Source organism: Carex rostrata, chromosome 20 (assembly GCF_964058835.1).
Source record: "Carex rostrata chromosome 20, lpCarRost1.2, whole genome shotgun sequence".
NCBI lineage: Eukaryota > Viridiplantae > Streptophyta > Magnoliopsida > Poales > Cyperaceae > Carex > Carex rostrata.
Genome location: NC_135937.1, coordinates 4086628 through 4104598, shown reverse-complemented (window position 1 = coordinate 4104598; position 17971 = coordinate 4086628). Strand labels below are relative to the sequence as shown.

The 17971-nt window shown below is 39.2% G+C and overlaps 2 protein-coding genes across 2 annotated transcripts; both read left to right on the top strand.

The window, feature by feature from the left end:
• Window positions 1-224: 224 nt before the first annotated feature.
• LOC144572841 (uncharacterized) lies at window positions 225-3561 on the top strand. The gene is made up of 3 exons (XM_078322515.1): window positions 225-837; window positions 1402-1749; window positions 2401-3561. Exons 1-3 carry the CDS (start codon window positions 442-444, stop codon window positions 3022-3024), a joined length of 1368 nt encoding a protein of 455 aa, XP_078178641.1. The 5' UTR covers window positions 225-441; the 3' UTR covers window positions 3025-3561.
• A 9689-nt stretch (window positions 3562-13250) lies between these two features.
• On the top strand, window positions 13251-15251 carry LOC144572813 (uncharacterized). Its single transcript, XM_078322487.1, has 2 exons — window positions 13251-14406; window positions 14718-15251. The coding sequence occupies exons 1-2, from the start codon at window positions 13251-13253 to the stop codon at window positions 14771-14773; spliced, it is 1212 nt and encodes a 403-aa protein (XP_078178613.1). The 3' UTR covers window positions 14774-15251.
• Window positions 15252-17971: the final 2720 nt, after the last annotated feature.

The following is a 17971-nucleotide window of genomic DNA, read 5'->3' as shown; positions in this document are numbered from 1 at the left end:
TATTTTTAAATTTAGGTCTGGACGTCTGGTACAGCTAAACAAGTGACAAACATTAATTCAGAAAGAATTCAAATCCGAATAAATTCCGCTGTACTGCCTCCTGTACATTGTATTGTTATCCAAGCGCAAAGTGGAGCGAGACACCAAACCCGATTCTCGGCGGTAAGCATTACTGGCGGTGACCTGATCACGTCACCATAAAACCGTATGAGCACTCACTTCTCTTGCTTTGTTTCGCTCACTCTCACTCTCGTCCTCGCAGCTCTCAACTTTTTGCCTTTTCTTATTCCATCCCTGTCTTTTTCCTTATTCTCAATCCCAGTCTCTTCCTAAAAGTAGCAAAGGGAACAGCTCTCACTCTCCATGAGCCCTTCTTCCTTTTAAGCCGAATTTTCCTCTCTTTTTTTAAACTTCTCCTCGTTTAGTCTATAGTTATCTCAAATGGAGAAGAAGCAAGGGTTTTTTGCGGCGCTGAAAGAAGAGGTAACAAGGGGGCTCTCTCCAGGGAGGTCAAGGCGATCGAAGACAGCGGAGATGGAGGCGGCTCCCTCTAGATCCGGTGCTGGAGTTCTCGTAGGTGCCGGAGAGGCGCTGGCGCCACTCATGGAGGGACCAGATCCTGGTTTGAACGAGAGAAGCGGAGGGGAGAAGAAGGAAAGGTGGAGCAGGTGGGTCAAGGGACAGCTCAACCGTGCTCAGAGTGTGTCGAATGGCGGAGTTGGGCCCCGCAGGTCGGATCTGAGGCTGTTATTAGGGGTAATGGGGGCCCCACTCGCGCCGGTCCATGTCTGTGCAGCCGAGCCGTTGCCTCATCTCAGTGTGAAGGATACTCCCATTGTGAGATTTCTCTGCCCATTTTGAAGTTTGAAGTACAATACTTGTTATTTCACTTTCTGAATTTTTTTGTTTTATTTCAATGGTTTCTGTATAATGGATTAATGTTAGTATTGTTCAAATGAGAAATGTGTCCGCAAATTGTTTCTATTTTTGCCTAAACTTATTAGGATTTTTCATGCTTTAGTTAAAAACTCTGGAACATATATAAGGTGCTGCAGGGCAATGCCTCTATCCATGGTTTCTAGATCTGTTACTGGCAACAGCTTAATTGATTTTCTTTTGATTTGAAATTTTTTGAATTAAATCTATTCAGTATCATTCCAAATAATAAAGGAAGATTGTTTCCCTAAAAGAGATGACATGATGCATGCATGCAGTAGGCATTTCTTGCCTCTCAATAACACCTTCGAATACACCTAAACTAAATTGTGATATATTTTTACCTAACCCAGAATGTACTTTTGCACTGCTGTGTTTGCCTTTCCAAAGATTCAGCAACACAATCAAATTTGAATATTACTTTTCAAGGTGACTATAACATTTTCCTAATTTCCCTTCAAACAGGAGACCTCATCTGCACAATACATCCTCCAGCAATACATTGCAGCCTCAGGGGGGCAAAAACTCTTAAGCTCGATCAAAAATTTGTACGCAATGGGGAAGGTGAGGATGGTGGCAACAGAGTTTGAGACAGCTAACAAGGTGATTAAGAATCGTCACCCCGCAAAGTCGTCAGAGGCTGGCCGATTTGTGCTGTGGCAGATGGCGCCTGAGATGTGGTACATTGAGCTCGCACTTGGTGGGAGTAAGGTTCATGCTGGATGTAACGGACGGCTTGTGTGGCGTCACACTCCGTGGCTAGGTGCACATGCAGCTAAGGGACCCGTCAGACCTCTTAGACGTGCACTGCAGGTAATTTAATTTTACTTCTCTAACTTGTTTTTTCTTTTACCCTGCAATTGACAATCTCCTACAAAAGTGTGGAAAATCAGGTCTGTATTTTAGACTTTGGGTAGAAATTAGAATATTAGGGCCGGTACTGATTTTGCAGTTTGGAGATATTGCAGTTAGGTGACTTCCGTAACTTGTATCTTTTCCAGCAGACAAACAATTTTATTAATATATTATTCGATCTGAACTCAGCGAGCTACCCTAGTTGTGTGGGTTTTACTTGTTATTGATGCCTTGCGGGAAATTGTTTTTGTTGCTGTTGCAAAATCTAGAATATCACGTACACCTTTTGTACGTGCAATACTTGTTAGTCCTGCATGCATGGAAATATCATCATCCAAAGCTGTGGTGAACATAATAAATGCATCGGAGACCTCTCTCTTTCCGTTGGTTTGTCGGAGAGGTATGGGACACCATCCGTAATTAATTCATTATGTAATTTCCTTTTTTGTACTATTTTATATGGAAAGCATGAATTACATTTAATTTGTTTGCATGGCGCCAAACTCATGCATTGTTTAGTGTTTTCTCATATCCACCCTATTCAAAGTATAGTGTGTGACGTAAGTAACTTCACTTGCTAAACTTTAAATATTATTTGAACATTTCTAGGGTTTGGATCCTTTGACCACTGCAAGCATGTTCTCTGAGTCACGGTGCATTGGGGAAAGAAAAATCAATGGTGAGGACTGCTTCATCCTAAAACTCTGCACTGACCCAGAAACCCTAAAATCGCGTAGTGAGGGACCTGCCGAAATTATTCGTCACGTGCTCTTTGGTTATTTCAGTCAGCGTACCGGGCTCTTAATTCACTTGGAGGACTCTCACCTGACTCGCATTCAATCCACTGCTGGTGGAGATGCCATTTACTGGGAGACGACTATCAATTCCTTCATTGATGAGTACCGACCAGTCGAAGGTGCCATGGTGGCGCACTCAGGGCGATCAGCTGTAACACTTTTTAGGTTTGGTGAGTCTGCCATGAGTCATACAAAGACTCGAATGGAAGAGGCATGGTCAATTGAGGAAGTGGCATTTAATGTGCCGGGCTTGTCGATTGATTGTTTCATTCCACCTAATGATTTGAAATGCGGATCAGTAAGTGAAACCCTAGATTTCAACCAGGGGGAGGAGAAAAATAAGATGGGGTTATCCTTGGGCCCCACTAATCGGGCCAAGGTTGCTGCGGCCTCTGATGGGTCTGATGGTGGTGTTAGCTGGAAAGTTCAGGTTTAATTTGTTTAGAGTTTCTAATTTTTTTTAATATTTTAAGTTGGCTAACATAATTAGGTGTAGGAGTGGTGATGGAAGAGGATTTGGGTAAGCAAAATTCAACCTAATCTTCTGTAAATAGGGCTCAATTGGTGGGATTGGGCCTCGATGGTTTGGTTAATTTGGTGCTAGGGTTTTGGTTTGAGCAAAAGAAATGGGGGTTTCTTCTATTTTTAATTTTGCAGGTCCTCCCAACAAATTTATCTGAAAAAAAGAAAGCATCTATGGCCTTTCTTTGTGGACTAATTTTCATGCCGGTGTGAAAAGGTCAATGCCGGTAGATTGATCTGATTTACTCACTATTTTTAGGTGGTGGGTCAGATTTTAGTTGCTTTTCATTTGTAATTGTCTAAAGCTATAACATGCAAGGGTGATGTTAGCTTTTTTCTTTGGTTTTGTACTTAATCGCCTTATAGTGGTACTCATTTAATTTCCAGAAAACTTGAGGAAAGCTAAGTTTCTTGTTATTTAAAAGTATTCAAATTAAATTTTGCTTTATTCTTATCTTGTTGGTTAGTTTTTTTTAATCTTTTATGGTACTTTGGTAATCAATTGCCGATGGCTAGTCTTCCCTTAAATTATTTTCTCGTGCGTTGGTACAATTGCAATGCACGCTTTATGTTCTCACAAACTGAGGCACTATGATGACTGTTTTAGATGCCTTATCTAACTGTCTGCATACACGTGTCATACAATGTCAAAGCCACAGATTAGGAATTTTTTTTGAAATATAACTCTTTTTAACCCTTTTAACGGAACAAGCATGGTAAGCATGGTGTGTGGGATTGTTATAAAAATAATTAAGCTATTTTTATAATAAATTTCACATTTATCTCTAGAATCGGATGCAAAAATGGCTCCACCGATCTATAAAATCGGTGCAGAAAATAGTTTCTTGCTACACCGATCCTAGAGATCGGAGAAGGCTATTTTTATAAAAATCCCGCATAAGGTGCTTGTTATGTTAAAATGATTAAAATGAGTTATATTTTTTTTAAAAAATCGTACAGATTGTTGCCTTACATATTGGTCTCATTTTTTAAATTTTTAATTCGCTATATGCAGGGAATAATAGAAAAATACTAAGGATGTCTTTGAGCGTATTTGTCAAGCCTTACATATTTGCAAAATTTCATGTTGATATGGCTCTAGATTGATGATAACTTCGTTATATAATTTTTTCGACGTCAATTATGTTCATGGCAATTTCTTTCTCTTATCGTAATATGCAAAAATAATTTTAATCGTAATTTTATAATTGGTCGTGCACTATTGTGTGCAATTTACTTACCACCAGACATTAAGGAAAACGATTAATATATTACTTTGATTTTGTCAATTTATTTATCATTAAAATAGTTCAATTAGTTCAATTAATAGTTCGGCCGACAAATATTTTATTTTGACAAGTCATATTGTAAGGCAACATCAACGTAGGAATAATTTGATCTTTACATACAACATGTATAGGGGTCTAAGGGGTGTCAACGGCACTCTTTCATCCGTTTATTCAATCCGTAATGAATTTGATAAGATAGATACGGATAAGATTTTATAAATTTATCGGGTATGGATACAAATAATGATTTTTTTCGTTATCTAAAAGAGTAAGGGTAAGGACAGTGTTTTAAAATGCAGCCGCATATGCTTATACAGTCAGCAACCATGCTCAGAATGCCATGTAGTCCCTCCCATGCAGTTTTGAGCATGCGGCCGCATATGCGGTCCGAATATGCGGATATGCAGATTAAAAATGTAATATGCAGTGCATGTAATTAAAAGTTCATATGCATTATGCGGAGTTTTACCATCCCATCCCAAATTATTGTAATTTTTATATACAATAAGACACACTTCATGTTGGTTATGTGAAAATAAATTCAACTATATGAATATGAATATATATACGTGAATTTTTATTTTAAAATCCACATATATAAATTCGCATTAAAATCCGCATACTGCTTATGCGGTATGCAGTGGCCTTCCGCATGCATGAACAAAACTGCATTTTAAAACATTGGGTACGGATAAAGCTCAGTTCGTATCTGTTACCTGATCGGGTAATTATAAAAAATATCTCTATTCTATTATTAAGCACGTTGGGTGTCCGATCCGCCAACGGCTATGATTGAGAGATGAAACTTCGGATTTGATCTCAGCTCTCCAATTACATATTTTGTCTTCTTTTGATTAAATGCATCTGTTTTATGTATAGAAGTCTAAATTTAGTTAAAAACATACCCATCACATATGCTGCCACACGATACGTTACAATTAAAATTAAATAAATTCTGAAATTTAGCGATATATTTATCCGTTTTTTTTTTTTTGTTTCCATATTTCTCCTCTTCAATTCAGAAGACTCCACCTTTCATTTTCTTATTTATTGTTTCCTTACTTCTTCGTTTCTATACGGATCACAATGGAAATCATTTTTTTTTATTTCCTTATTTCTCTTTCTTTGTTTCTATACATATTGGTGTGGACAATTTAGAATATATTTCCGATATAGAATATATCAATGTGTGTGTGTGTGTTCTAAATTGGAAACAAAGAAGAATATAAATTGGAACGTGTGTGTAAATATATATTTTTCTTATAATATGTGTGTGTATATCCTATACATACACACGATAACACTTTTTATTTATGTTTTTTGATATCATATTATATGTTGATATTGAATTGTTGTATGATATTTGATATTAGATTCGAATCGAGCTATTATTTGATACCATTGGTACTTAAAAATAAAAAATCATCACATCATCAAATTGTTATCAGAGATCACGATTAAAGTTAATTAAAAATACATAATCATATAAATGTTCTATTAACATGTGTTTTAATTTTTAGATAATTATTATTTTCATTGATATATTAGTTTCTTATAATATGTCCCCGTTGCAACGCACGGGTATGATACTAGTATATATTAATAGGCATTGAAAAGAGTATTTTAATTAGTTTACTTACACTTAACATGATCAGAATTAGTTTTTCAATAAGACACTATATGTGTGAAATGAATGTATATGCTTTAATGTATTATTTAATAAATAATAAAAAAAAATATTATATTAGTATTACTCGTCATTTAACTGCTGCTGTTTCGTTATCCAACAACCATAACGAGTAAGAATAGAGTATGAATAAGATAATTTGTAGCAAATAAGAATAGAATACGGGTAAAGACAATTTATAATGAGTAGTGCGGATATGAAAATGCTTCCATCCGACTCTTGTATCCGTTGACACCCTAGATATGCATTTTTATTTACATTAAGTTTCAATTCTTAATCTTATTATCTTACCGAATTCCATAAGATCTATTAAAATTTGAGTTCCAAGTTGATATTCTATTATAATTATAATTTATTTTTTCTTGCTGCAACGCTTTTCACAACAAAAAGAAACATATATTTCTGTTTCTTAGAAGATAGCAAAATGTCTAGAATTTGAATAAGGAATATGCTAGCATGTTACGCGTAGCATAGAGAGCCTTCATGCAACGGCTCAATATTCAATTTTTCAAAATTCTAACGGTTGATCCGAACCGTTCATCTTGTTATCTATATTAATATGTGTTTGGATACCAAATTTTACATTTTTTGGAATTTTTTTTTACTATTTATTTAGATTTATTGAAAATCGCTGTTTTCAATAAATCTGGAACATAAAAAAACAGCGATTTTAAATAAATCTAAAAAAATAGTAAAAAAAGTTCCAAAAAATATAAAATTTGATCTCCAAATACATATTAATATGGAGAACAAGATGAACGGTTCGGATCTACCGTTAGAATTTTAAAAAGTTAAATATTGAGCCGTTGCTCGGAGACCCTCCGTGCTAGCATATTCATTTGAATAAGTACTATTAGAAATGACATCTGGCGCAGCAAATTTATCCTGCCATCCAGCCATCCTCTTCAGACTTTAATCTTCACCCCTGTTGTGCATGAGCATGTTTTTATTTCAAGGTAACACAAGAAAAGTAAAAGACTAACACCAACATCTCAAATCAGAATAAGTTTGCTTTTGAATTTCTCTTTTCACTACCGTTGTAGACAAACATGCAGGCCGCAAAACGGGCCCGATATTAGCAAGTCAATCTATGCCCAACAGCCCAAGCCTGTTTCATTTGCTCTTCGTGTCAATCAACGCCTTAGCTGAAATTCGTATTTTCGATCTAGCAAGTTTTATTTCTTTACATTTTTATACAAAGCCATATGTGAAAAAAAATATAATTTGTATTTTCGATCTAGAATTTCTTAAATGAGTTTATATTTGGTTTAATTTTCATGTTCAAGGACGTGCGAGGTAGAAAGAAATAGAGATTGTAGTGGTATTTTCCGGGAACAAGACAACTAGTGGTATGCGGAATTAAAACAAAATTTAATTTTTGAAAAGTGCAAAAAGTAAACTTACATGAAAATTTATGAGTGAGACTTTGGTACTATGTATACAGTGCAGATTGATTTGTACTATATATCAATATCTCTGTTTTAAATGTCCCACTAGTTGATCTAGACAGTTCCATATAATCTTTGTATGAAAATGTACTTTTACATTAAATTTTATATTTTAAAAAAAATATTACTATATTTTTAGATAGGTAGAAAATGAACTAATTTAAAAATTATGGGTACAAATACTTTTTCATATGGAGATCATGTTGAACGGTTTAGAACTTTAGATTGATTGTTTGAATTTTGTAAGAGAAATAAATATATTGATCTATAGTACAAATCAATCCACGCTGTGCATAGTACATAGCCTCACTAAAAATTTATAACCAAGCCCTTCATTTGCACTTCTTAGAACTAATGTCATGTCTGGTTTTATTATTATTTTCTTGTCGAGGAAATGCCTGGTTTTAAATAAAAAGAAAAGTATTATTCTCCAAGTTACTCCTTAGTCTGAATCAAACTTGAGAGTTCAATGAAAATGTTTTATTGAGGACATTACGGAATTGAATTTTGAATTGGAACTATTCGTTAACTGAGAAAATTAATTGTCATGAGGAAGTTTCTGAAAGGAGAGGAAGAAAATACAATCCTTAGTTTGTTAACTGAGAAAATTAATTGTCATGGAGTTTCTGAAAGGAGAGGAAAAAAATACAATCCTTAGCTTATGAATAGGGCTACTTATGAACCGAGTTTAGTCTGAGTTAAGGACAATTTGGATTCAGCTCGTGAATTCATAAGCTGAGTTGAGTCCGAATTACTAATTCATTTTTGAGTCAGAAACTCCAACTTGAATTCAACTTGCGAACAACTCGAGTCGACTCGTGACACATAAATATTACATCATTTATCAAATTAAAAATTATCAAAACAAAGTTTAACAAAATAAATAGTACATAGTTTATTAAAATAATACACAATTTAAAACTTTACGTAATGAAACAGTGGCAAATACATAATTAAGTAGTACAAAGTTTATCAAATTTCTAAATAGTACAAAGTATAACAAAATATTATATAGTTAACTGAGTTGATTCCGAACCGAGTTAGAGGCAAATTGGATTAAACTCGTGAGACAATCGAGTTAATGAACTCGAGTCAATTTCAACTCGAATTGTTGATGAGTTGAATACAAATTGATTCCGAAAGAGTTAAAAGTCAGGAGTATTTTTGTGCACGCCTACTTATGAGAACTCCTCTTGACACAACTCTGGTCAAATTTCTACATTTTTACCGATTTTAAACTGGGAGCTGAACTTCTCCAAATGATGAATCTATATTTCTTATGTTTTTTTCATCTACATTCTACTCCGATTAGTTGGAAGGATGCAAATTTGCTTTTGCGTTCGAGCAAAAGGGTTATTATTCCAACAGAGTATTAGTATGGTAGGATTTAATTTGGTTGGTTATAATTTGAAATCTTTTACATTATTGTGAGATAATATGTAAAATTTTTTTTACTTTATTATAAGACCAACAATATTGTTAATTAATTATATTTCCACGAGGAAAGAACAATTATTAGATATTTTATTTTTATTTTTAGAAAAAATAAAGAAGTTAATGATTGAGACCCATAAAGTTTGAACTTAATTTGAATTATTATTATTCCAAACTCAATGGCTTAATTGACTTCTAGTTGAATCTCTACTCGATTAGATTGGCTGAAGGCGTTTTCATACTCTCTCTTTTTTTTTTTTTTTTGAAAGAAGTGGCTTAGTCACCGATTTTCATAGAATCGAAAATCATACAATAACTACTTTGTATCAATCAGGCAAGAGCAAAACATCAACAAAACAAAACAGTACATATAAATCTACTACAACTTAGTATAACCAAAACAAGTAATCAACAAAATAACAAGCTATAACAACACCACAAACACCATAGACATGCCAATAGTCAAAAAAGCCCCTGTACGCCTAATTGGCAGAGGATATGGAGGAGCTGGAATCTGACATGTCATCCATCAAAGTTATCCCTGGTCCATGCATATGGGTTGAATCATGTGTAACCTCCATGGAAACCGTAGTGGAACCTATCAGACCCTTCAAATCAGAAGATAAGATTAGATTAAGTTGAGATGTAAGATTAGACTTTTGATTCGTAGCCCAAAAGTTAGCTACAGCAATAATCTTGGCTCCTAAAATTAGTATTACATATAATCTATCCTTACATGTTGAAAATTTAGATCTATTTGTACACTACTCTTATCCTCATCCTCACTAATATAATACCACGCATATTTTTTTGGGATCCAACCCTCTATCTGTCAAGAGAAGATCTGAGCCGTTCATTCTATAAATCTCAGCCACTCATCAAAACAGATCTCAATCTCAGCCTTTAATAAATAATTTTGATTTTACACAACTGTTTCATGTTGTCAAGCATATAGAAGATCAAATTTAGTTATATATCTACCCGCTACCCACTACATGAAACACATTTTTTCTTTCTGACACGCCTCTCCTTTTCTCCTTCCCGAGTCCCGACGCAACAACGCGTTTTTGAAATCTCTCTCTCTCACCTTTTGAAATCGAATTCGTATTTGAAGGGTCGATTTCGGTCGGTCAATGATCGAACGCGCCTGGGGGCAAGATGGATCCTGCAGCTCGAATTCATAGACGCCGAGTTGGTGATGTATTAACCGTCGGATCTAGCCGATAGATATAGGGATCATTTAAAAGTCGCTTTCATTTTAGTCCGTTGTTTAAACGTGGTTTCTTTATGAAGCAGTGGTTATTTAACTGAATTGTAGGACCATCCTTCAAATATCGTTTGAACCGGGTCCATACAAAATTCTCATTCATTCGTTTTGTACGGTTAAAAATAGTTTATTTTTAATTTCACTCAAAGTTTCTTACATTCTTTCCAAACTGTTGCGTGGTTTAGTATGATTGGCTTGATGGTAGAATTGGTTTGAACCGTGCTATTGACGTAGATAGTTGTACACTTCACGGTGGAGTTGTTTACTCTATCAATCTAGAGAAGTTTGATTTAAATTATTTTTGTTTGGGTTTTTCCTCTTTTCCTTCGTTATTTAATGGTGTCAGATTAAAAGCATTTTCGTAAAGAATACGAAAAAAATAAATTCAAATGAAACACTTCTCCATTATCCGTTGATTAATTATAGCTTAAAAGAAGTTATTATGCCCAGGATGGAGTTATTTTTGGCGCTAAGCGACAAAACAGATTGATAGCCACACATTTATTTGATTTCGTAGGAATGAAAATATACGGACAAAAATGCATTTTTTAGAAAATTTTCTAATTCATGTACTTAAATACAACCTATAATTAATAATTTATGTGAATGACCCAATGACCATTATTTTAAAAAATTGTAATCTTGGCATATTTTTAGGGTCAAACACTAAATTTTTTATTTGCTTTTATTATTCACTAATACATAATTATACAATTAATTTTTAAATTAATCACATTTAAAAAAGGTGATCAAAACATATTTTCAATCCTCACGGCATAGCGTGGGCACTTGACTAGTATGTTAAGATTAATGAATAACAAACAAATATGAATAATCAAATAATTATCATATATTTCCCTGGTACCAAGTCCGATAGCTCTTTTTAAGCACCTGGGCTTAATTATCAGACCAAAATCTGCAATGTGAAGTTAGCGTGGCTTTCAATTTTATCTCCATAATCTACGATTTATTATTGGGTTACTAAATAATGAGGAATCAAACAGAACAAATAAATAACGAGGCAAGACTGTAATTGGGCTGGATCCTTTAGGTAGGTACTGTTTCACAAATCACAACTTTGTTTATTTTTTAACTGGCCCATTTTTTCTAAGAGAATGAATTTCTTGCTCTGTTGCTTTGTTGGGGTTTCCATATCCATCGTACCGGGGATTGTGTGGCCTGTCATTATTGCTTCCGTTATTCTGTTCTTCAAGATCTTATTAATATAAGAAGTATTGGTTGAAATTTAGTATTTCAACTTGGAAAATCGGATAAGCTTTGTATACTGTTGTTTGTTTACAGTGAAAAATAATTGCACAACATCCAATATTGCGCGGTTATTATCTCGAATTAACAAGCAACTTCACCTATCCACGCTCCGTTAACGGAGCCACTATCAAGTCAGGAGTGAGCAAAATATTTTTTAAAAGCCGAATTTTAGCAAGATTTCAGCAGATAATCATTGGATGGTAGCGAGTTCCGCCCGCCATTGTATCTTGCCATTCGCCTTATTTTCTCTCTCTTTTTTTTTTTTTTTTTTTTTTTTTTTGCGAATTGTTGTCCCTAAAGCGAACGATGCATGAGGAGCAAATTTTGGGTAGCGAAGTTGAGGTATTTTGGGTCACGTTTTTTGGTAGTGATTTTCAAACCCCAAACAAAAGCAGGTGCGTATCCTCTGAGATATCTCAACTTTTGCGTGACCGACGTGTCCAGTGCCTATTCGGGGTGATGTAGGGGTCAGTGTCATGTGGGCTTTGAGATTCGTGCAGAACATCTTTAAACGGTTAGGATTTTCCATAAAGTCACGCAAAGTTTGAGATATCTCAGAGGATGCGAATTCAACAAAAGCCTGGTCCATTAATATTTAATAGACACTTTACTAATCTGGGAGCCGGCAATGGCCTAGATAATTGAAATTAGATATGGACAAAATTCTATTTTTTCAAATTTCAAAAGTAAGAAATTTCCGTCTCCTGTTATATTTGTGGGTCCGCCCATGTTCATAATCGTTTTCGATATCCACCTCTCTTGATCTGGTTTCATTGATTATATTTTATTTACTTTATATATATTTAGACGCATGATTTTTTTTAGAATATAATAGATTTGGAGTTATTAAATAGATAAGATTTTCATCAAAAGTTCGAGATTAATTTAAAATAATTTAGATTTAAAGTTCTAGACTGTTGGTAACATGATATAACTATTGCCTCTTAATTGGTGGATAAAATAGTGTTGGTATGTTTATGTTTGTTATTGTATTAGGATAGTTTGAGGGGGTTATTTGTAAGAGTGTTTTGTAAGGCTCTATATAAGCCTAACCCTTGATTAATAAAGATAATCCTTTTTTACACAAATCTAGTTGGTATCAGAGCTGTTTTTCAGATCTAGGGTTTCGCATCAAAAACCGTGCAGCAGCCACCACCTCCGCCTGCCAGCGCCGCCACCACCTCCGCCCGCGCCGCCAGACCTCCGCCAGGCCTCCGCCAGCTCCGCCAGGGGGTCTGCTCGGCCTCCAGGGGCTCCGCCAGCCCTCTGCCACCTCCGCCAAGAGGTCCGCCAGCTCCACCAGGGTCCGCCGGGCTTCTAGGGGCTCCGCCGGCCCTGCTGGTGCTCCGCCAGGGGTGCTGGTGCTCCGCCACCCTTGCTGGTGCTTGGCCAGCGGCTCTGTCAGCAGATCTGGTGACCCGCCAGAAGTTCAGGTGACCCGCCAGAAGTTGCTCCACCCAGATCTGGCCTCCCTGACCTGAGAACAGCTAGTTTTTCTTCAATTTTTCCTTGATTTGCTCCATTTTTTCCTTCTCTTTCTCTCTACATCTCTTGTGATTGTTATTTTCTGATTCGGATCGGGTTGGTTTAGCTCAAATCTTGATGTGCTAAGATCAAGATTGGGTTAAAGGAAAGAGGAAGAGGGGTGCAGTGATGAGATTTTAGATCTTGAGGGTTCAAAATCGGGTTTTGGGGAAGAAGAAAGAGGATTTGACTCCATCTTATGTGTAGATCGGAGTCAGATCAATGGAAGGCGGGGAGTCGAATCCCATGAAAGAGGCCTTGAGTAAGTTGAGTGGTGATGAGATCGCGATGTTGATGCGAGCATTTAGTTTTTCCTCTAGTGACACTGCACCGAAACCAACCCCAGCACCTGCACCAGCACCAAGGGTGGAGCTTCCCCCGATTGATGTGAAACTCGATGGTCCAGGTTCATATCTGAGCTGGTCACGTCGGGTGCGGTACACTCTAGTTGGGAGGAAACTAGAGGGGTACCTGACTGGAGCGATTGCTGAGCCAGCTGAGGGTACTCCGGCGAGGGATGAGTGGAGGTCCACTCACATGCTGGTGTACATCTGGCTCTTGAACTCGATGACTCGAGAGATCGCGGCCAATGTTGATGGCATGGAGGATGTGAGGTGTGTCTGGGAAAAATTGAGGAAGACGTATGATGGTGTGGGGAACAACCTGAGGGTTTATCAGATAAAGGGGGAGATTGCTGCTTGCATACAGGGGGAGAGGACTGTGCAGCAGTATGCCATAGAGCTGGAGCGCTTATGGCTGGATCATGACTACTGCACGAGGACGTTGTGTTGCCCTGATCCTGCGTGCAGGAAGACTGAGGCTTGCATGCAGGATAGGACCATGGGGTTCCTTAGAGGTCTGGCCCCAGCCTTCGAGCAGAGGACTGCGATGTTACTTGCTCAGCCGAAGATTCCCTCGCTGGAGGAGGCAGTCTCGGCCATGATACAGGAGGAGACCCGGATCGGGCTCCAGACCGGGGCAGGGGGACTTCCAGGGGTGAAGTCAGCTCTAGCCGTCTCCAACTCAGGTGGTACCAGGTCTAGAGGTGAGACCCGGGAGTGCTACAACTGTGGGGAGGTAGGCCATCTGAAGTCGGCTTGCACTAAGCCACCAAAGGTGAGGAACTCTGGTGGACGTGGTCAGTCTGGGGAGCGCGGTCGTGGTCGTGGCCGCAGAGGAGGTGGAAGAGGGGGCTACCGGGCAAACCTGATGGTAGCAGGAGAAGAGGATGAAGGGGGTGCGCAGGATGAGAAGCTCTCTGCGGAGGATCAGGAGCTCTTGAGAGCCTACTCCCAGTTACTTAGGAGGAAGGGAAAAGGTGCGGCAGAGGATGCATCTACCTCGGGTAACATTGCCACTTATGCTCATTCAGTTGCAGGTACTAGTGACACCCATGCTCTTGCCTCTATATCCACCGTTAGTTCACCATGGATTATTGATTCTGGTGCTTCCCGACATGTGACGGGTACTGTTGGGGAGTTTTCTTCTTATACTCACCTGGCAGTCCCTGAGAGTGTTCAGACAGCCGATGGTACGGCCCAGCCCGTAGTGGGTAAGGGTACTGTGCGATGTACCGAATCCTTGACTTTGTCCAATGTTTTGCATGCTCCATCTTTGCCAGTAAATCTCTTATCCATTAGTGCTATTATCCTCCAACTGAAATGTGTTGTTTCTTTTGATATTCCCAAGGTGATCTTCCAGGAGAAGGGAACGGGCAGGAGGCTTGGGACTGGCACATGGCGTAACGGATTGTGGTTCCTTGAGAGAGAAGGGATGGACTCAGCCCTCGCATCTGTGGTGGAGAGGTCTGGAGGAGTGAGGAGTAGTGTGGAAGACTTGTTGTTGCTCTACCATAGGCGGATGGGTCATTCTTCTTTTAGTCTTTTGAGTCGTTTGTATCCAGCTATGTTTGAAAAAGCTAATAAAGAGAGACTTGTTTGTGATGCTTGTGAGTTTGGCAAGCACACCAGGAGTTCGTATGTTAGTACAGGTAGTAGGAGCACCTGTAGTTTTGATTTGATACATTATGATGTGTGGGGACCTTGTTCCACAACTTCTGTTAATGGTTTTAGATATTTTGTGTCTTTCATTGATTGCTTTTCTCGTACTACTTGGCTTTATTTGATGAAAAACAAGAATGATGTGCTTGCTTGTTTTAAAGATTTCCACAAAGGGGCTCAGACTCAATACGGGGCAGTAGTGAAGGTATTGAGGTTTGACAATGGGACAGAGTACACGAACAATGCATTCAGAGAATACTTATCCTCCCAGGGAATCCTGCATCAGACCACGTGCCCGTACACACCAGAGCAGAATGGAGTGGCAGAAAGAAAGAACAGGCATCTCCTTGAGGTAGCGAGAAGCATGATGATCTCAATGAATGTACCAAAGTACTTGTGGGGATAGGCAGTCCTGACAGCTGCGAGACTGATCAATAGGATGCCCTCACGTGTGTTGGAGTGGAAGTCCCCGCTTGAGTTATTGAAAGGTGAGATTAGTGATAGTCTCCCCTTGAAGGTATTTGGTTGTGTGTGTTTCGTGCAGAACAACAGACCAAATGTGGGAAAACTGGATCCGCGAGCGGTCAAATGTATCTTTGTGGGGTACTCGGCCACTCAGAAAGGCTACACATGTTGGAGTCCCGTGGAGAGGAGGTTGTTTGTTAGTATGGATGTCACGTTTCGAGAGCATGAGCCATACTACTCCTCTCAGGTTACATCACCTTTTGGAGACTCGCTCGATACTGGAGGTATGAGGCGAGAGGGGGAGAGTAGCAGTGGTAGTGAGAGGAGGATGGTGGGTGTGAGCGATGTCCCTTGCGCGCCAACAGTTGAGGAGTCGACTGTTGTGGAATCGGCTGTGGTGCCGGAACGAGGCGGGGATGATCCCGATAATGGTGGCACTCAAGCTCAAGGGGAGCTGCGAGTGTACACGAGGAGAAGGAGGCAGGTTGAGGATACCGCACCTACAGTGCCGCTTGTGCCAAGTCCCTTGTCCCTTCCTACCCCGACTTCTGAGACACCATCCACTGACTCAGAGCACACAGGTGATATGATTCCTCTCTCTACTCCTCCCACTCCCATGTCGGTAAGGAGGACTCCTCGCCTCAATGCGGGAGTTCCCCCTGATCGATACGGTTTCCCACATGATATTGCCCAGTTTGTTTCTTACTCTCACATCTCACCTGCACATGGAGCATTCATTGCATCTCTGGACATTGTCTCTATTCCTAAGTGTTGGCAGGTTGCTAAGGAGGATCCAAAGTGGAAAGCCGCCATGCTTGAGGAACTTGAGGCTCTCGCAAAGAACAAAACCTGGACGCTTGTGCCATTACCACCAGGAAAGAAGGCGGTTGGATGCAAGTGGGTTTTCACTGTGAAGCAAAGCCCAGAGGGTCGGGTTGAGCGTTACAAGGCCCGGTTGGTGGCAAAGGGGTACAGTCAGACGTACGGTATTGACTATGATGAGACTTTTGCACCCGTGGCGAAGATGAGTACAGTGCGGACACTTGTTTCCTTAGCAGCGAATGAGGGTTGGAAGTTACATCAGCTTGATGTGAAGAATGCCTTCCTTCACGGCGAGTTGTTGGAGGAGGTGTACATGGAGGTCCCACAGGGTTTTGGCACGAAACAAACGGAGGGTAAGGTGTGCAGACTCAAGAAATCTCTTTATGGGCTGAAGCAGTCCCCTCGAGCCTGGTTTGACAGGTTTAGGAGGGCTATGGTAGGCATGGGGTATCAGCAGACCAATGCAGACCATACAGTGTTCTTCAGGCGATATGGAGTTCACATTACGATGCTGGCAGTGTATGTGGACGACATGATTATCACTGGTGATGATGAGGGTGAGATTGCGTCACTGAAGAAGAGGTTGAGTAAGGAGTTTGAAGTGAAAGACTTGGGGCAACTCAGATACTTCCTTGGGATTGAGATAGCTCGTGGTGCAGAGGGGATTGTTTTGTCTCAAAGGAAGTATGTGCTGGATTTGCTTACAGAGACAGGTATGCTAGGGTGCAAGCCTGCGGTGGCCCCGATCGATCAAAAGTCTAAGCTGAGTGCTGAGGCAGGAGAGCCAGTTGATAAGGAGTGGTACCAGAGGTTAGTTGGTCGCTTGATCTATTTGAGCCACACTCGTCCTGACATTTCCTTTGCGGTGAGTGTGGTGAGTCGCTACATGCATGACCCTAGGGAGGGTCACATGGATGCTGTGTACCAGATCCTGAGATACCTGAAGAGTGCACCAGGCAAGGGGTTGATCTTTCGCAAGAATGGGCATTTGAATATTGAGGGATATTGTGATTCAGACTGGGCTAGTTGTGCTGATGATAGGAAGTCCACGTCTGGATATTGCATGTTTGTAGGAGGCAATCTGGTCTCCTGGAAGAGCAAGAAACAGTCGGTAGTTGCGAGGTCCATAGCCGAGGCAGAGTACAGGGCCATGGCTTTAGGTGTTGCAGAGATGATGTGGTTGAGAGCTCTGTTGGTGGAGCTCAAGATGGACCAAGGGGCACAAATGAAGCTGTGGTGCGACAATAAGTCAGCTATTAGCATTGCTAATAACCCTGTGCAGCATGACAGGACCAAGCATGTGGAGATCGACAGATTCTTCATCAAGGAAAAACTGAATAGTGATACGTCCAAATGGTATGGTAAAAAGCTTCAGTACAACGATGTACTTTTTAAACCTTTAATACGTGTTTGAGTTGAATTGCAAGTGCACAATTATATCAAAGTAGTATTTGAGGTATCGAACCGCAGGGAGTACGATAAAAAACTTAGTTTAAACTTTACTAATTAATTTCAGAAAATAAAGGAAAGTAAAGTGCAATAAAAGTAAATTGGGGGGGTTTGTTCTAACAATTCCTAAATTTGGGTTCAATACCCGAATAGAGAGTTTTTAAAACAATAAGAGTAAATGAATGAAAGAAAGATTGGATTGCTTTC